This window comes from Battus philenor, unplaced genomic scaffold (assembly GCF_028537555.1).
Source record: "Battus philenor isolate CCGP_79_NKW_IND1 unplaced genomic scaffold, ilBatPhil1.0.hap1 SCAF_9, whole genome shotgun sequence".
In the NCBI taxonomy this organism is placed as follows: domain Eukaryota; kingdom Metazoa; phylum Arthropoda; class Insecta; order Lepidoptera; family Papilionidae; genus Battus; species Battus philenor.
The window spans coordinates 9,823,428-9,845,340 of NW_027181759.1; the positions used below are offsets into that span (position 1 = coordinate 9,823,428).

A 21,913-nucleotide genomic window follows, 5' to 3' on the forward strand; every position below is an offset into this window, starting at 1 on the left:
AGCTTTTTCGCACTTATATATTTACAAGGCCGGTAAAATGTAACAGCCTAATAAGCCTATCCATCAACATTAATAGTAAAAGTTTATTATAATATATGGAATACGACGGTCTTAATTCTAATTTTAATAAAACTACATTGATTTACTACAAAATTATATTCGAGGAAAAAATATTAATCATAACGTAATTGTTTAATATTTATGTATGTGCCCAATCGGGTACAGTCAACAGGTCACTCCATATAATGGGCGCCCAAAGATAAGTAAGTAGCCAAGTTAAAATAATACAGAACACCGTCGGCAAAAATCCTGCTATTATCTGTGGAAAAAAAAAATACATTGTACTAATTATAAAACTTTCAAAAGAAAATTAATAAACCCATTGTAATGATAAGAGTTCTATTTAACACAGGGTAATATATAGATATAGTAAAAAAGATACCATTTTTGAAGTAGGTATATTTGCAGCGCTTTGTACAACGAGATTGCCAGGCGTCCCAACTGGCAACATAAAACAAAACGAGGAAGAGAGTCCTCCGGCTAAATTGTACCACAGAGGATTTCTGTCAATTTGCTTAGCCTGTATAATACAACTGAATTATTTAAAAATTTGTAAGACTAAATAATATATATTTTTTTAATACGTAATGAAAATTTAATAAATATCATCGAATATTTCGATAGTTAATATTAAATAGCATTTAAAATATTAAATAACATTTAAAAGATCTTAGTCTTATTCTTTTTATAAATTAGCTGACAAACGACTACATAAACCAAATCATTTTAATATTCTTTTCGCACTATATGAATATGATAAACTAAAATATCGCGGGATAGTGGTGTTTGTCAAGCGTTTCTGTTTTTAATTACATATTTTTTATATTTCATATAAACAGATAGACACTATTTTTAGGTAATGTATGTTGTCTTCTTAAATTTAAGATTTAATCTGAAAATATTTTTCGTAATATTTTTTGGAGAACTTGAGATGTCTTAAAAAATAACAAATATTTTAAACTTACGAGTTGCATGGCGAGAGGTACGAACACGTTACAAACAGCGACATTCGAGGCAAAGTTTGTCACAAAAACGACAACTATAATTATAAACAAAATAACTAAGACATTAGGACAAGCTTTTAACATGTTTAACGATTGCCCAATTTTTTCATTTAAACCACTCTTTTTAGCAGCATCCGATAGCGCAAATCCACCTCCTGTAAATATATTTATTTAGATATTAAACTAATATTATAACATTAATTTTATTAACCAATATGTTATCACTATATATACTACCACTGTTTACTGATTCGCAAATACTCTTACTTTGCCCGAACCGTAATTAAAACATTAAATTTTGCAGCAGCTTCAGAGAATTAATTTTTTTACCATATTGTGCTACTTAACAAATGAAATTCATACAAATTATTTTACGTGAATTCTAGCAGCTTTTAAGATAGGTTAGAGAAAAATTTCGTATGTGATTTTTTTATTCATAAGCCCTGCAAAGTTAATGTTAATAGTTACTTTGCTAAAAAAAATATTCATATCAAGTATCGTTCCGAAATTTAAATAGCAATGACTGACTGTGGCTACATAATACCGAAGTCCTAAACCTAGACCTAGCTAGACCTTAGCTGGTTTGAGGCAAAAAACTACGACTGTTCACCTAACAGTTACAATGTACTACATTAAACTGTCTGAAAGAACCACATAATTTCACAAAAAATCACTCAAAACAGCCGAACCATTAAAAAATGCTCAACATATATGGGGATGAAATTGATAGGTATCGAGCCTCGTTTTTTCTATCGGGCCAATATATTGGCCACAAAAATTTTAACTTTGGGTCTATTTATATATTTAAATACTATAGGAATGAAAGACATAGACAACAATCCTATACTTGGAAAATTAACCATTAATAAAATTAATATTTTTTTTACATAATTTTCATTGCTAATCAACGATAAGACTGACATATTTTAAATAATTGATGAATCTAACATGATTTTTAGTAAGGCCGTAGAAATGTAACAAATTTTTCTCTTTCAATTGTTGACGTTAATTAAGTTTATCAGTGAACAAAAACGTGATCCACTTATTTTACAATTCAAATCTATTTTTGTCTACCATACAATTTAGATTATGTAAGAAATTCACTTAAAAACAGCATAAATTTTAATTTAATAAATGCATAAATATAATTAGTCTCTAATATTTTTGACTTCCAAATAGGTTTTTAACTAGAAAGAGATTTTATATTTATGCTCTAATAAATGTTATTCGTAATTTGATTTAAAAATCATAAAACATGTGCAAACTCACCCAAAAGAAACATAAAACTGTATGGCAATGTAGCATCCATCTTTGGAAAATCAATTACAGAAGTGACAGGCTTCTTTGATAACTGTTCGTAGTCTGAAAATTTTAAATAAAATGCAATAGAAAAATATTAAAATTGTGATTTGAAGAATTACGTTGTTTGATAATTACAAGTATTAATTTATCTTGAGTTAGTTTAACTTTTCTTTTCGTGAATAAAAACTTAAGTAAATATATTCTAATTTGGTCATGATAACATATCTTTTCTGATAAAAAAGCATTCGATATAATTAATTTTTGAAGTCCACGATTTCTCTTATTTCATAAGATTTAAGTCTTATAGGAGTAAAGTAACTACCGATATCTACGATCGCTTCTTTGGTGAAGCATTTCGATTTTTAGTATAGCCGATCATGAAGTTAGCTTTAATCATAAAGAGTAGGAGCGATACCATGCTCCAAGTTTAAAATAATTTTAATTACCGTGATGGTCGTGACATTAAACGTGGGTTTATTTAAAAGTGAGTTTGACATGTTGGATTTAACAGAGAGAAAATTCAAGTACCTTTACATACGTTTGGTAAAATATTCGAGTATAAAAATATTGCTGATTAAACAATTAATTCTTTCAGACTGTACGGTTCAAAAATTTTCGAGTAAGAAAAGAACCAATATTTAGCCACTTCCGCACATGCAGTGGTAGTCGTGCAACAAAGTGTACCGTCTGCCAGCCCGCTGATAAATGCGTATGCGGCAAACAATGCGAATTACACAACTGCCACCATTAAACTAATCAACACGTGTTTCACCCCTCCACGGGGCATCTTTAGGAGTTATGTTACACCGATTAGTGCCAAACACAGAGTCCTAAGAGTTTTTGAGCAAACGATAAAATCTTATACAACCACAAAATTAAGCAAGCTTGATTTTAAGTGTAATTATTTAAATATACTTACATTTCACAGTGAAGTTTTTGAAAAAGTTTAAATTCGACGGTGCTAGAAACATAAGGAAGCCTACTAAAGCTGCCAAAGACGAGTCTCGTATACTGTAATAAATATTTAAGTATATTTTAATCATAAAAAATTAAAGCCGATCTTTCATTTTACATAGAGTTATTAGTAATAATTGAAACTTATATTGATATTAATTTTGGCACACAATTTATCAGACACCTTTATTTCGAATGCATTTTAAGTCAACTCATTCAATCTATTATATATAAAGATGAAAATTTGTAATAAGCATTTAAAATACATATTCTTGCAGATAAAACAATAGACTAAAAAATTAAAAATGCATTGTACAAAAAAGCTCGTTATTAATTCCTTAGATCAATATCGTAATATATAAATTCAATGTGCATTACATAGTTGTTATTAGTTAAACATATGTACATAATTAATATTATAGTAAAAATGTAGTATTAACAGGAACTCACAACTTTGGTTTAGTCTTAAATGTCTTCTCTAGGAAGTCTCCCCATCCCGTGAACATTTGTGGCGAACGGCAAAAGAACAAAACCATCGAGCCGCCAAACAATATAATAACCATCTGAAACATTTTAAAAATATTTCACAGCATCCTTGTTTTTAATTTTCGTTTGTTTGTAATGAACAGTAATTTTATTTTTGTATGATTCTATTTATTACTCTAACCACGAACTCTTATATTGTTTTGTTGTGCATGTATTTCATATTAACATTAACTTTGTGCTGCTATGCCACATATGCTACTAATTTATGCTTTTAACGTACATACAAATATAATAAATCTACAAAAATAGTAACGAATATAAATATTGTACAACTAACGTATTCCCAAAATGTCACTTTTCCTAATTTTATCCAATTGGCTTCAACTTCAGCTTTGGCAGCTTTTATTCCCTCGGGAGTTATTATAGCTTTTTTCGCAGCGGCGCTATTGGGCCTAAAATAAAACTTGAATTTAATATACATGTAATATTAACAAAGAAAGATATATTCTAATGCAAATGGCACATCGGAATGGGGGCAACACTATTTTACGTTTAATGCTAGTCCAATAAAGCTGCAATATTGAAATATGATTACTCGGTTATTGACTTGCACATTTTGAAGATTTTTAATATATTAGTATATACTATGTACTGGCGAAGCAAGAGGAATGCTCGCAACTCAATCTTTTTAAGAGGATCTGATTGATATATTAGAAAATAAGCTAACGTACCCCTTTTGAGGGAGTACTGTTTACGTCGTCTATGATTACTTGTCACCTTATTATAATTAAAAATGTATCATCTGCAAAGATTACTTTGTGATGGTTGGCGATTACAAAGTAAAGCTAAGCTATTATTGTCAAACATAAGTGAGGTATAAAAATAGACCTATTTAGGCTTTGAGGTACGCCCAATTTAACAAATAATCTCCGAGAACTGATTATTGATGATTTTTTTTGTCCTTAAGCAAAAAACTTATTAGCGCCCTAGTTCAGTAACAAATAAATCTGCAACTAAAACAGTTGTGGCTAATAACTCTTCCGGTTTAAAGGCGCCGCGCCTATCGCAAATGACGTGATATTTATATTGAAACTTTTTTCACGTCAGCTTAGACAGTCATATTAAATACATTGATCTAAATTTAAAAGTCTCCTGTTGGCTGAGTAAGACAAAAAATAATAATAAACAACGTTACCTCATCCATCCAAGAAACACTACTATACATGACAAGAACATAGAAGCCTCTAGAAGAATCATTAATGGGATGGTAAAGGCAGAGAATTTCGGAAAGGAATAGTATTCTGGGGATGCGGGATACGACCTGCAAGCAGATAGACATTTTATTAGGTACATACAAAATATTAACTATAAAATATTATTATTTTATTAGTAGGATGTGTACTTCAGAACATAGCCCCCCCCCCCACCAGGATCACGGATTTCCAACGGGACTCGTTGAAATTGACCTGCTGCTTCCAGCGTCTTACGACAACCTTTACGATATCGTCTGCCCAACTTGTGATGGGATACCTTTGGTTGCACTTGCAGGTCCAAACCTCCACTCACTTTAAGGCACCATGTTTTCAGCGTATTATCTAGCGTGCCCACCTGCACTTACCTCCAATACGTTGCGTTACGGCGGATGTATTGTTAAAATAACTATGTTCAAAATTTAAAAATACATTAAAATAATGCAACATACTTCTGTAAAAGTCCTTTTGACACTAAATTACTAGCAGTACCGACCAACGTGCCAATGCCACCTGCAAAAACCACAGGAATAGTTTAAAGTTTTCTTCTTTATAAGAAAATAAAAGTCGATTGCTACTTGAAGCGAACGATACTTTCAAAACTTAAACTTGAAGTAATATACTTATATATTAAGAAAAATATCTACTCAAAGAGAGTAGATTAACGGTGGTAGTTGTATTTCACATTGTTTACCGCACGCGCATTTATCAGCAGGCTGGCGGGCGGTGCATTTCGTTGCACGACTACTGCTGCATAGCGGAAGTAGGTATATATTAGACCTTTTTTAGTTAGGAGGGACTTCCGCGAGGTAACGCCTGATTCTATTAGAAACTGGTATAATTATTAGCTTAAAATGTAATAAAAATCCTGAAATTTTTTAACAAAATTTGAACTACAACGAGAAAACTTTAAAAACAGATATAATAAACACTTTAGAGAAAACTGATAGAGGATATCGAAGAAAGGCTTACTAATAACTACTTTCGTATTTTAAAAAATCGAATAGTTTTTTTTAATTGTATAATAATAAAACTATTTGCATCTAATACAAACCTATTGTAGCAGAATATGCAGCTGCACAAAAGTAGCATGTAGTTATGTCAGATGCAATCTTTTCCCCATCAGGAGTGGTATCATAGATTTTCAACAATTTTTGCTACAATAACGTAATAAGGTTAGTTCAGATGTCGAAAATAAATCAGAAAATACTGTCATTATGTTGAAGTGCTACGTTACCAGCTTACCAGTAAGCTCATACTATAAACCTAAAGTTTATTGAAGAAAGTAGGACACATTGTCATTGAAACAGCACCTGCCATCTTCATAAATTAAAAAATAAAACAATCATGGACTACGGACAGATATATACATTTTGTAATATTGAAGTATATTAATCTGAAAACTCACTTGTTCGAAAACTCGCAATACAGCAAAATTAATAGGTACCATCATTGTCGCAGCGGCAGTATTTGTTAGCCACATAGAAACAAACATTGTAACACAGCACATTGAAAGCAAAAGCCTGTGGGAAAATAAATCGATTTAAATTTTAATTTTACTTTAATTTTTTATTTAAAGCAATCAAACTTATTAAACGTTGGTGACGTGGCACAACTATCAAAACAATCTTTTGATGTTGAACAGAAACGTTAGTCCACTATAAATTACCTTAATACATTCAATTAAAAAAGGGAGTTTCAGTAATCATTGAACTTACGGGCCTTGTATCAAAGCGAAGAACTTGTAATGTCATTCAAATTAGCCTTATCAGAATCGAAAAATCTATATAAATTTTAAGAGCCATTTTTAAAATTTAATCATGCTTTCTTAAAGCAATTTTAAAAGAAATTATTGGCGTACATTTTCGTAGCTCATTCATATATATATATTTTATCTTTCTCAAATTTACATTACATAAAATAATATTTATTTATTATGAAAAAGGTGTCCCTTATATGCCGTAATTTTAACATTGTCTGCAGCAATTTTTTTGAACAAAGCGCTAATGATAATAGAAAATATTTACCTAAAATGAGTAAACCCAATAGTACGAACGGCGCAGTAAGCTAGGCGAATATGAAGTCCTGACTGTTCAACACACGTAGCTAGAATGAGACTTCCCACAAACATCATCAAACTGTCCTGTGGGCATTTTAAGTTTTATAAATTTAAATTTTATTTATAGATACGTATTAAACGGATAGATAATATTTAATGGAATCAGGCGTTACCTCGCGGAAGTCCATCCTAAGTAAGAAAAAGACCAATATTTAGCCATCTTCAGGAGTTATTTTACACCGATTAGTGCCAAACACAGAGTCAAGACTCTGTGTTTGGCACTAATCGGTGTGTAAACAACAAGTAACACAGTGTAACTCTGTGTAACTCCTGAAGATGCCCCGTGGAGGGGTGAAACACGTGTTGAGTAATTTGGTGGTGGCGGTTGTGTGATTCGCATTGTTTGCCGCATTCGCATTTATCAGCGGGCTGGCGGGCAGTGGGTGCACTTTGTTGTTGCACGACTACCACTGCATGTGCGGAAGTGGCTAAATATTGGTCCTTTTCTTACTTAGGATAGATAATAAATTAACTTACACTCATATAAGCCTTGCAAGTTTCAGAGGTGCTGTTGACTCCGGTTATGGGAAATATTATCATCGGCAAGAAGGAAGTAACGGGTAGAGGTATGCATTCGGTCACCCAGAAGAATGCCATGATAATCAGACAATAAGCGCACCATTGGTGAGGCTGAAACAATCATAATTCCATATACAAAATTCCAAATTTCCGAAAGCTGTGTGATTTTCAGGACGATTTGGACAGATATTGAGACGCGATGTTCACAGGTCCAATTAACTTGTTACGAAAATAATTCTTAAGAATTAGGTTAGTTTTACATTTGTTTTACTAATAATTGGAACTAAGTAAGATTCGAACATTACTTTAAACCTAAGTAGAGTTTAAAAACCAAACAAAAGCTCCTGTTATAAAACGTACATTTATAAATGAAGATAAATTTCTACTTAATGTCATTTCGCCCTGTTAACGCAAAGTTCATTCGGTCCCAATTGCGTCGGTCGTAAAAACGTACTACTGAACTAAGTAAAACAAAGCTTCGACGATAATTATTAATTAAAAAAACCCAACGGTAAATGTTAATATAAACTTATCATCGAAGCAAGGTATTTAAATATAAAGTTTATCAATCGTTCAATAATTATAAAATTCAAGTGTGTTTAACGTTTTCGTTATTAAAAAAAAATTCACCAAAGTAACAAAACGGAACGCGGGTAAAGACGGACCAAATCAAGTAATCATTATTGAAATCAACGTACAACATAATTCATCAGTTTTGTAACGTAACTAATACCAAATGTAAATTTTGGTTTGTCAATATTCTCTTCTGATATCTGTGCATTCTGCGATAGACCAAACTAAGCATTTGTACATCAGAAAATTTTCGTATGAGTACTAAGAGTGGTCGTTATATTTAAAATATGGTTTATGGAACGACTAGCATTAAAATGGAATGGGAATAAACTTTACTAGGCATTCGGGTAACACGAGAACCAGTGCGACAATCGGTACAATTACGGACATTGCTCCTCTCCAATGCGCCACAAAGAACAATTTCGCTTTTTGCTTTAAAGTAAGCACGGGGTCTTCAGGTGCTTTGCCGAAACTGTAAATGAAAGAGCATTTTATAACAGTCAATAGTACAGTTAATCAACTTCTAACTCTTTTTTTGTATTTGTTAGCACATAGATCGGTATTATGCCTAAAATAATTTCAGAACATTAAATAATTTCATGTTTACATGCAAAATAGTTGCATGCATAACGATAACTATAAATATTAACATTTTATACCTTTGACAATAACAATGTTAACGCTTATTATTAATTTATTGTAACATATTTGAATAATAAACTTGATGTTCAATTTAAAATTTATATTCTTAAATATTACTCTTCATAAACAGACTCATTAATACATAGCTTCATCCTTTATTCTTCTGAGAACTCTACGTGACATGATTTTAGATGAAAATCGTTCGTGAGGAAGAGTAAAGTTTTCTATTTGTTAGAACTACTACGCAAGAATTTATTTAGAAACGACAAGAGACAAAGAGCACATATGCATTTAATATTTTTTTACTTCATTCTTACGTATTTCTTTAGCCGCTAGCAAAGACTATGTAGAAAACATTTTAAGATTAAAACATTTTTAGTATACAGTAAAAAGAACCATGACGTAAAAAAAGGTTTATAACGAAACCAAACAGTTAATAATTTTACATTTCTAGAGTATAAAAAAAGGTTAGAACAAAAAAATGTTGTGCAGAATTTTAAAATTCCTAATACTGATTGTAAGTCTTAAGAAGAGCTTCAGGGTACACAGAATAAAAGCATACTTTACAGTTTGCCTTGTCACATTAAAAATACTAAACTATATTCTACTAAATATCATAATGAAAAGTTTTTAAGAAAATTTTCAACACAAGAAAATATGGAATTGAAAATATGATCACCAAATGATCACCAAACTGTCAGTCTAAATTTTAATTTTATTGATTTATGTATAATTTACTTACACCATGGCGGATTATTCTTTTAAATTAACACTATACGATCTTACAGCTATAATGTTTCCCGAAATTAATGTATGTATTTATACACAATTCCTTTAAAAATTAAACTGAAAGCATCTTTATGACATATATTAAAAGAAGAACAAATGATTTGTTTTAAATTTAAAAGAACACGGATAGGCGAACGGCCAGTAACAATTTATCAAAAAAGGTCACTCAAAAAAATTATCTTTCAAGAGAGTTATAGTAAGTTCAGGCTTAACGTATTTTAATTGAATATTGGGTATTTTATCATACTTAAAACATTGCAAGTTTGTCAAAAAATTTAGAGAATTGTGAATAGTTGTTTTGTATTCGACTATGCAAAATATACCGCAATTTTGCCTTCAATATATATTTTTATAATAGTAAAAGGTGTGCAATGCATATAAGTGATTTTAGTTAATTTACGCTGTACGATAATTTTAGATAATAATTAACAATTTAATACACGTAGAGGTAGCGAGCGACGACGTTGATATCTCGAAACCCAGCAACAAGCGAGTATGCGCAGCCCAGGGTAACCGGGCCACGTGAGAGTTTTTGTTCCCGCCCGTCAGTTGGGCGGCTCAGCGGCCCGGAACGCGCGTCTTCATTATTCCATTCGACGTAAACAGCGCGAAAATCGAAATAATACTATTATTTAATCGAAGTTAAATCAATTTACCGGTGTTCACTTTTCACTATATGAATATTAAATATGTAGAAATTGTAACGGTTTGTGATATATGGTGTTATTAGACATATTCGTTGTAAAAGATGCCTGAAGTTGTTAATTATTCATGATAGCAATTCAACAGTTTCCGTGGACAGCTTGAATTTCATCAACAGGTCAGATGTCTTTCATTAATTTACACCTGTATTATTAATTGTTTTTGTATATATGCACTCAAATATACGGTTTGATTTATTTTAAAATAATTTTGGAAATAATATATATATATGTGTATGTATGTGTGTGTGTATGTGTATATGTATATATATATATGTGTATATAGATATATATTGTACACAATAAAGAAATGAAAATATTTTCAAGTTATACCATTACCAATGTTTCTCGTATTATATCGTTTAACCAACTTGAGATGCATGCAATTTTATTTAAAAAAAATATATATTTATTGAACACAATCTTTCTAACAATTAAGTCATTAACTTTAAAAATATATGTAACCAATGAGATAAATACGATTATTTAAATTATGTAGCAGAATTGCTGTTTTATTTTGACCAGTCATAATAAGACAAATAAGCTATTTATTTTAAAAGATTATTAACGATATGGCGCTTAGATATTAATATTAAACTTAAGTGTTACCAGCAATAAACATAATATTAATCTTAATGAGAGATTATAATTACAGCAACATTATTTCTTTACATTCGGAGATCGGAATAGTAACATGTTAAAGCAATGAAACCGTATACAACAAATACTTAGCTATTAGATGACAATACTTTGCTTATTTTTTTACAATAGTACGACATTAAATACACTCTTAATCTGTTTTATTTTTTAACTAATACTTTGCAGTAAAATACGTTATTTCTCAGAGATTATTTTTTATTTCGTTCAACAAGGGAAATACATTTGTAACCAAATGTATATTTCAATTCAAACTGTTTTCACGCTTGAATTAATTTTCATAAAACAATCGTATTCGTTACACGACATAATATTTGAGGACGGCTGGACCAATTTAAAGGATTTTTATAATTTTTATACATCTTTCTTTTTTTTGGTATAGGATAGGAAGTATTAATATATGATATTCATTAATTAGAAAATATTATATTGAAAAACATTAGTTTAGCCGTGGAAAACGTTTAACTATGTAATTTTAAAAATGGAATTGACTGTTATATATTATTTTGTATTGACCGACGACAAAGTCAAGGTCGCGGGGAGTCGATGGATGCAGACAGCTTACGACTGGCCAACGTGGTCAAGCGTAGCTTGCATTGAACGTCTAGTGGCTGACATGTAATGATGATGAGTGACTATTAGGTGAAACGAATTTCACCCCGTCAGATGGTGATGTACAAACAAATCAGTTGTTGATACATATTAAGTTATATTTCTATCTCGGTAATACCTATTTTATATTGTAAGTACTAAAAGGTTTTCAAGAAAAAAAAAACTGTGGTTGAAAATTATTGAAACTAAATATAAATACGCGATTTACAAAATAGTGCCATTCAACCGGAAACAGCAGACTTTGTATTGGTTGAATAAGGCGACACATTTACGACTTACCCAATAATTTTACAATATATGTAACTAAATAATGCAACTAATTTCAGAGTTAGACTTCCGAATATTTTAATGTCGTTGGGTGTGAAAAGACATATTTTTCGTAGCCAAATGTCACCTAAACAATGTTAAATTAGATTTTTCTTTTTGGTTTAATAAATTGATATTTCACATGCTTAATTTAATTTATAACAAAAAATTAAATTTAATATAAAAAAAATTCAGTTGTAATGTATTTCACGTATTTTAATTTTAGTACACGGTAAACATATTTTATTTAGATTTATTAACGATTAAAAGAGATTTTTAATTCGAATCGTTTCATGAAAACCTGTCCAGAGAAATATAATTTCTACGAACGTTCTAAATGTTGATAAGATATGACTCATAGTAAATGTTATTACTCAATTAATGTTTTCTGTTTCCTACATTAAAATCTTAGTACGAGTTCGTTAGAAATAAAGACATTGAAAACGCTTCATTTCGCTGCCAACTTTCACACAACGCAAACATTAATTATATATAGAAGCTTTTTAACGATTAGGCAACTTGTACATCAGGAGTGACATGCAAAGCCAGAAATAATAATTTATCGTATCACTAAATGCTACTTCATATGAAGATTAGATATTAATTACACGATTATCATACTTAGACTATGATTTAAGAGCGTTAAATCTTATAATGTTTGAGTTCCTAATGGAACTTAATTTTGCGTGACAAACTACATAACAATTTTCTTAATGTAGAAACAAGAGTTAACAATTTCGCTTACGCGATCACCTGAGTCCGCGGTAATTTACATCGATTCTCGATAAGAACAGATAGGCGCCTATCCTAATTAAATGCTACTAGACCTAACCTAATGTCGAATAAAAGGAATTAACAAAATTTATATATATTTAAATATATTTCCGCCATGTACCGATCCACCACGATATTTTCAGAATCATAAGGCTTAGACTCATAAAATTTATGATATTTATTGTATAAATATATATTTTGCTGTGTTAAGGTCGGCTGAAAACGAATTTTACGAATTTTCAATCACAACAAGAGTTAAGAAAGCGTTCAATAATTTTCAAACAATTGCAAAAAATTTTTTGGGCAAGAATATTCTTTTTGGCATGTTAAAATCGTTATGAATGGTTTAAATAAAAGGAGATTAAATATATTCATACAAATTACAGACACACACGCACTTAAATATATATATATATATATATTTGTGTAACATTATTTTTTCAAATAGGTGAAAGCTTATTTTAATTTTGTCTGTGTATTCAATTATATGTTTTTTGAACTAAAACAAGGTTCACTATCTATTACACCTGAGCGATATCAACAAGCTATAGCTCACTTAGCTGATTCCACGAGGTGATACCGAGTGTGAAGTTGATAGCGTGCCCGTAGCGGACGTACGGGCTTTCAATATTCACCTCTTTAAACAGAGATACGGTTTGTTTGCTCAAGCTTTATGCATTTCACGCGTTTGAAATCAAATCTGTGCGACATCAGAATTGCTATAGAAAACTCTATTAGTGGAGTAAAATAATTACGAAAAATTCGTCAAATCACTTGTTCATTAATTATTACAATTACTGGTCAATCAATGATTATACTAAACAAAACGATACTGAACATTTAAGCTTTATTTTGCTTAATTATCAATATAAATTTATATCTTGTTTAACTTATAAATTTTGTGTTTCACTAACAATGGTGTCAAGTTTGTTTAGCGAGAAGTTTAAAATTGTTTCTAACCAAACTTGGCAGAACACGAGTATTAGGTAGAAAATTTGCTATAATTATGACATATATTTGAAAGTAGTAAATACCATGTGCATTTTTATTTATATGTATGTCAAAATGACTGCGTTGTAAAATAGAGTGTTGTTGAGTAATAGTTATTGTAGTGCAGACACATATTTGTAAATAAGCAATTGTCGAGAAAGTTGAAATAGTTTAATGAGCAGTGGTAGCCCAGCGGTAGTGGACTTGCGGTCGTAGGTCATGGGGTTGGTTCCCGGGAAACAATCTTGTATGATTCACACTTAGGACATTAATTTTATACGATTGCCACCGCTCACAAACAGGTATCCAAAGGAGTGGCAGCAGTCTTTGCGTACAATACTGCCCACAATGCGATCGCTAACACGTCTGCCATGCGTGACGATCATAGCATATCTCCCATAGATATCTTTGGAGGAGGTTTATGTCTCTCCGGGGGGGTTTATCGGCTGAAACGACGAATTGTAGAAATGTAATTATTGTAGGCGGATGCATATAAGCAACCTGCTTCTTGTTGACTACGTTGGCACAAGACTGGTTTGTCTAATCGATTTGTGAAGGCATTACGCCGTTGATGGACTATAAGATGATTTTTTAAAGAAAAATTATGTTATTTTAATGTAACATGGATTATACCTCGTAATGATATCAAGATAGAGTAGCAAAATACTGAATCTGTACCTTCGACATGTACACATATATTTTTTCGAAAAGCAAAGTCAGAGATTTCTATACACCTACCCAAATCGCAATTTTTATTACAGAAATTAGCAGCGCAAAGAAGAGATAAGTCGAGCAGGTCCCACGTTTAAAGCCATTATCCGGTTAATGAGGACATTCGGTTCAAACGAGACTTTATTTTAATTTGCGTTACGAGTTCTTTCGTTCGACATTAGCCGTTGAAAGACGAGTCAAATAAAGAACGGCCAAATTTAATGGATGTGACCGGGAGCGACACACTTTAAGACAAATGTCAATATAACTTTGAGCTACTTTACAAATATAATAAATCATGCAATGGATCATCAACTCATATCTCGTATAAAGTGTTTCAATAAACACGTCTTAAAAAGGACGATGAGAGATCGCGGGTTCAATTCCGGGATACAATTTAATATAATTCACACTTTGTACATTCATTGTTTAGGATTACCACTATTCACTAATAAGTTTTCAGATTGACGGCAGCAGCGACCCCTGCGTACTAAAATATCACACTGCAACCTACCTGCAGAGGGAGGCTTGTGGCTTGCAGTGGGCATCTATGAGCCGAAACAATATTACCACATGAGGGCAGGAGCACGCATTAATTAAATTATGAATGTAAAAAATTCAGCTCGTTGTTGTTATGGGGAGCGAAAATGCACACAATTTCTAATCAATTAAATAAATTACTGACTACAAAGTCATAATCAGGGACGAAGTTAAAGATATAAACTTACAAGTTGTCGTAAATTTGATTAAAAATTTTATAATTCATTTGATCAACAAGCGCTTCAAATGAATAATAAAAATCAAAATGTGTAATAACAAAATAAATCCCTACTTACCCTTATCACTCTATAACTTAAGAATAACAACAAATTTCATTATTTATTTTTAAAATTTTCTTATATACATTCAGGGAAAAAAGTTAATTAAGTAGAAAGAAGCGACAATGCCCAAAAATCTACGTAATTATTGATGCTTTGAGCATTTTCATATATGAACTATTCACTCGCTGCAAGTTAATATTTTCGTTTGAATAGTGACTGATGCAGCTGCATGTCAAAATGAATTTAATAATTTCATATTTTATGAATAAATTTAGTGATTATACTAAAATATATTTCATTTACTTTTCTTATTGGAACGCGATAGGTCAGTAGCTTCTGGTATTATATCACTCTATCGAATATAAAGAAAAAATTGTAAGGAAATCCATAATTATATTTCATTTTGAGGATATGTGGATTTTGTATATCGACCATTAAACAGCTCAACATAAAAGAGAGATTATCGTTGATAGTCCAAATATTAATCGTCAAGTTTTTTGGACATATCATTCGTAATGAGGACCAAATGGAACGTTTGGTGATACAAGGCTAAGTGGAAGACATGCGATCTCATGGACGCGTTTCAAGCTACATGGTGAAACACAGAGAGAGCAGTAGGGGCGCCAGAACCGATTGTGGTATTAACACGACCACTCTAGCAAGACTTCACGATTGAGAAGGAGAAGGATTTTGTGTACTTGGTACATTTAAATAGTTTTAAATGAGCTATTAAATAATGTGCATCTTATCTAAGATTTTTTCGTATCACAAAACCACACTGTTACCTCTTCACTGACTTATATAAGCAATGGTAGCATATTTCCACTCTTTAGTATTTTCTATTACAATTTTAAACCGATAGAAGCTTAATTTCACGTTCTTTTTTATATAAGGCTACAAAATATATGTATATTCCAGAAAGGCTTAAACTTGAAATAAAAATAATTATTAATTATTTAACTTTGTTAACTTATTCCATTATTTTGATTAGAAAATAAAATTGTTATACAAGAATATCAAATTAAAGGTTATTGTCATGTTGTAATTAATTTGTTTTTACTTTCGTAAACATTATCCGTAGTTCCAATAGGCAAGATTAAACAATAAAAACTAAGAATAGCAATAAACGATACATGAAGTGTTCGGACGAAGTTAGTCGACTGTAAACAGTGACGGCGCGTCAGACGGTCGTCGTCTCAGACTCCAGTCCCCTCGACGCCTTGCGTTCGTGCCCGTCATGCACTCATCCCACTATCGTGTCTTGACTTCATCAACTAATACGTTTTGTCATTTATGAGCAATAAAGAAACTTAATATTCATAAAACATCGTCTGCACACCATAAACATTCCTTTTCTCATTTATATAGTTGCGACACCATTGTTAATACCATGAAAGCGTACGTTTCATTCTAATAAAGAATTTTAATTTAATAGTTTGAAAGAACTTGTCTATGTTTACATCTTTGCCATATTATTCTACATAGATAAACATACGTTCGTAATTAATTATATACGTATATAGAAAACCAAATAGACTTAAATTCTACGCATTCTCTGGATTCACTGTGCGAGTGCTGTGGTCAATCTACGTAGAAGAAAAAGAAAGGTCTTCTTGCAAAACATTTACATTCATATTTACTAACCAGACTCCTATTCCTTAACCAAAATTTAATTTTGAACCTGGCTTCAGAAGCCTGTTCAAGATATAAGCTGATGTTCACTTTTGACAAGCCTAAATCATTAGCAGCTTATAAAGATATTTTGATGATATACTTCCTACCTTCTTTTATTATCACCATAATTCATATAAAATAAACTTTACATAATAAGCTACGATAGAATAAAGGTAAAGCGTGAACTGAACGTTTTATAGCCCTAGGTGAACGTGAATGCAGTGTATCCCGTTATTTATTGGTAAAAAAGTAGTCAACTAATCCATCAAAGTTGACAATACAACGTCCGCGATAATTAGTGCCAGATCTTAAAATGTTTTATTGATTACTCAATTGGCAAATGTCCACCATCCGAAGCAAACGTGACACCTCTTTGATGCAACATTTGACTTTAAGAAAAAAAAAACAATATTTTTTTCTGCCTACGATATTTTGATGCAACGTATTTTTAATTTTTACGAAAAGAAATTATTAAAAAATAGTGCAGTACAAGGTAGTCTTTTCAGAAACAATATAAGCGCTAATGAACTTAAAAAATTATATGGAAAATTTATTTCATTAACATAGCAACAGAGAACTAAAATTAGAACAAAATAAAGTCTACGTACTACTGCATGCTAACTGAAAGGTTCACCAGCTTCTTGCATCGATTTTTCTGATTGCTAAGAATTATGATCCGTTGAAAAACAGAGTAAACTTCGTCTTCTTTGCGCCACCTTCACCTTTCTTTAGCGACGTTAAAAGCGCAGCATGAATCTTGGTATCGTGTTGTACGAATTCAGTCCTTTATAAATACTCTATTATCTATACTATGTCATCCTATATATACTCTATTGTATGTGACGCTTGTAGATGATATAAACGCTGATTTTATTTCGCGTAGAACAGACTTGTTGCTGTTGAATGTTGTCTTTGTTCCTTTAAAGTAAGATCTCTATATAATAATTCGTTCTACCTTCTTTAAGGTCAACGTTTTTGAACCGTAACTGAATACGGAGAAGACTGCAATTGGCCAGTTTTATTTTAGTTTTTTGAGTGTTGTTGCCGTCTATTCATATTTTGTGCAGCTGCGGCGTTGCGTTTTTTAAAATATCTTTACGACTGCTTATTTACAGTTCAAAGTATCTCTGTAATATCAGCCTAGAAGAGATTCAGTAGTTCAGATCTTCGTTGAATATAGCATTACGCATGTATGTATGCATGTGTATACATAATGTACATAAGGTAATTTTTCCCTTGATCGTAGAAACAAATTTTGTATTAAATTACCATTTTCATCATCACATCAGTCGATAGATGCCTACTATAAGGTAGAGGCCTTTTCTAAAGATCCCCATGACCTATGACTTACCCATGACTTACCGCGACCTATAACTATATTGGTACACTTACTTAGGGGCCTACCTACGTCGCATTACCTGCTCGTGATCATCACACGAGAACCTTTCGGCTCCAAGGGCCATGGATTGCACAAGAGCTTTGCTTCTCCCACTTTCACTTCAAACGAACAATTCTTCGAGCTATGTCAGTGACCTTGGATTTTCTGATTATATTTGTTCTCCATATTTCTAATTATTTTAAATTAATTATGTATTATATAATTTTATTATAGAATTTGTAGGAAAATTCTATGTACATTATTTCCGATAGTGACAAGTTACGTTAAGCATTGTATAGGTCTTTCAATGTATAACAACAAATCTGCGAAACGGAGACCTTGTTTTCGTTTGCTATATGGTGTATTAAACTTAATAAAGAAGACAAACTATTATTAAATAGTTACTAAAGGATTGAGAATATAATGATGGCAACATTGTTTCACGTAATGTTATATTATATTGTGCGTGAACTATAAATTTTAAATTAACGTCTTAGGAGATAACGCAAAATTCTTTCGCGTGGATGGCATAGACAAGCGTGGGCGTAATAGACTTTGTGCTGTAAATCCGCTCGTATTGTAACTTCAATTTTCTTCACAGAAATACGAATCGATCTTCAAGGTTATAGATGTTTGGAATAGTCATTTTGTACGTGTTTATTACTGCTCTATGCGCAGTCAAAAAAATTATTATTTTTAATTCGACTGCTTGCTTGGTGATAGTTAATATATTACGGGAGCTATTTAAACTTATATTTATATCTCAGGACTTTGACCTTTTAGAATATTATACGTCTTATCCAAAACTAAAGAGTTAAATTACCCGTGATAAAAAATTAAAATTTATTAACCGATTCTTATTTCTTTTAACATTGTAACATAAATATGTAAGGTTATGTTCTTTCAGTGTATTTACAATTGTAGGTTTTATATACGAGAGACCATTGATGTAAAATAGATCCTCACAAGTATAATTTCAATCTTGTTTTTACTTTATGTCATTAAAAATTCTTCTGTAGCTAACGAAGCATAAATTGACAGTTACCTTAGGAACAATGCTAGAAATGCTATTAACTGAAGGTTTGGTTGGTTTTCGAATAAGCTCATCCACTATCTAACGATTCGATTGCATTTTTTATGTATTGGGATAATAGAGTTATTAATTGAAGATTATAAATCTAATTCCGTGTCGTACATTGTTAAACGAATACTAATTTAAATGTTTCGTAGGCGCTGAATACGTGTTATTGAAACGACATCATTATAACCACAACTTCATTAAAGTGTGGATCGATCTGGTCAGTCTTAATGGGGCTAATGAAGTGCCTTAATATTCTTCTGTATTCTACATACATTTAATAGAGTTTTAGTCGCTAGGATAACCAAAGTCTCTGACAATGTCACCCCTCAAAGTACACGAATGGGATTAGTGAAATGTATTACGCTAGTTTTTATTACTACTTAAGTAAATTGTTCACATGACTAAGTGATAGCTTCATCAAGTCATTAGCCTAAAATTGTTCAATAATATTGTTAATTCTATCCTCGGAATTCTAATTTAGTACAACGTAAGCGCGAGTTGTCTATTCGAGTTTTATAATTAGACATACCGTGCTCCATGCCGACGTATACGTTTCGTCATTTTACGATATCCTGCGTGTAGATAGAATCAGCGGTGGACGCAAACACATGGTCGACTGGAGCAGACGAGGTAAACAATGTACAGTAAAACATGACACTTTAATAAATATTCAACTTTTTTAAAATAAAGTTAAATTTATTACTCAATTTAAAGTTCATATTTACAGTTTAAATTAATTTATAAATTTACATATTTTTACTCAAAAATAAACAAACTTTTTATGTATTACATTTTATTAACACATTCAAATATAATTCAACATTATTATAAGTATAATACAGGTATCATCACCATCATTATCATCGTTTCAGCCATAGAACGTCCACGGTTATGTCCTGGAAATAGGCTTCTCCTATAGAGTTCTAATAGAACCGGTCACGAGCAGCTTACAGCCAGCGTCTTCCGACCTTAACAAGGTTGTCCTGCGCTGCGCTCCGTGGTTTCAGCTCTAGAAGCTAATAAGCAGGCATATCTGTCATTAATTTTCCGAAATTTCGAAGATATGATAATAAAATAACTCTTTATTAATTTGAAATCATTAACACCAAACAAAATGTAGTACTTAAAAAACTGAACATCGAATATAAAGTTTTATTATTCTTGCGTCTGTAGGAAATGATCATACTTGTTGTCAACACCCCGAGCTAGTTAGCAAAATAGACTAACTAAAAATCAAACGATTCACATATTGATCAAGCTCTCCGACGTCGTTATGAAAATCTAAATAATTATGCTGTAAATCTGGTAACGCTCACTGAATTGTTTTCATTCGCCCGTTGCAAGGCATAGGTTTTCCCCCAAAAATCGATGTTCGGTATGCCATCACTCGCATGCAGGTAATGAAGATTGATTATGACGGAAGTCCACCTAGTGACGGGGGCTAGCAACGCCGTGTCTAACGACTCGTCGCCACACGAGAACCTTTCGGCTCCAAAGAATACTGTAAATTTTATGACTAAAGAATCTTTACAGCAATATAATTTATATTCCCGTTTATTATTTTAAGTTAAAGGGTTAACACATAAGGGAGCAACATCGCACTAAAGGATAGACATTTTGCAATAATTTTTACAGGGATTATTGATTTGTTAATGACCTCTAAAAACACAGGATACATACTGCTGCCAACGGTTCGTATTAACAATTTATAGGGTTAGTTTTTGTCCAACAGTGAATGATTTTCGATTGAAATTATGAAGCTGATTATGATTGACTGGAAATTGTTGTTTGCTTGTTAATTGAATTTTTTTTATTTTAGTAACAAATATATGAAATTATAGTTTCTAGTTAAGATGGAGATCTCAGTTTGTATCTTTCCTCTGAATGTTGACAGATAAAAACAATCGTATCTCAAATAATTTAAAATATTCTTTTAACAAGACTACAATAAAAAGTGACATCTTTATAATTACTAAATTATTTCTTTCGATTTATTCGTTGTTAATTCATTATTTGTTATTTCGTTTACATGAACTTCAATCGCGCAAATGCATTAAAACCGCTCCGCGATCGCGCCAAATATAACAAAAGTGAGAGTGTTAGGCTATAAATTCTGCGGAGTTAAATAATCAGATTCAATATAAAATAACATGAAATGTGTTATATAGCTTTTGTCATAATTTTCGTACTTTATTATGGCATTTGACAAACTTTTAAGAATGTTATTGTTTTATGTTAAAATATTAATAAAATTATTTCTATAACTTACTAACACAAAATTAAAAAAAAAAAAACATTCGTACGCTTTGCAAGTACCGACACTATTTTGCACGTTTTTTTTTTGTACTCTGTACTTATGTTATATACTTCCTGTTGTATTTTTATTGCACTATATGATGATCGTTCGTTCTAGCAAGTTTTGCTAAACCATATACATGTGAAATAGATTTTCTAAGACATTTTCCTTGCATTACTAGTCTGAAAATTGCGACCTAATTTCTTTTATGGGA

General features: G+C 31.4%; 2 protein-coding genes across 2 annotated transcripts in view; one reads left to right on the forward strand and one right to left on the reverse strand.

Moving 5' to 3' along the window:
- Nucleotides 1-199: 199 nt before the first annotated feature.
- On the reverse strand, nt 200-9,656 carry LOC137932309 (protein I'm not dead yet-like). The gene is made up of 15 exons (XM_068775915.1): nt 9,652-9,656; nt 8,604-8,739; nt 7,653-7,805; nt 7,084-7,199; nt 6,465-6,579; nt 6,111-6,213; nt 5,509-5,569; nt 5,002-5,127; nt 4,144-4,258; nt 3,771-3,883; nt 3,286-3,377; nt 2,334-2,426; nt 1,026-1,219; nt 443-580; nt 200-319 (listed from the first exon to the last, which is right to left on the reverse strand). The coding sequence occupies exons 1-15, from the start codon at nt 9,654-9,656 to the stop codon at nt 200-202; spliced, it is 1,680 nt and encodes a 559-aa protein (XP_068632016.1).
- A 612-nt stretch (nt 9,657-10,268) lies between these two features.
- LOC137932389 (uncharacterized) overlaps nt 10,269-21,913 on the forward strand; it is a 30,098-nt gene continuing 18,453 nt past the window's right edge. Inside the window, exon 1 of the mRNA XM_068775993.1 lies at nt 10,269-10,518. The gene's annotated coding sequence lies outside the window, so the exon portion shown is untranslated. The remainder of the gene's footprint in view (nt 10,519-21,913) is intronic.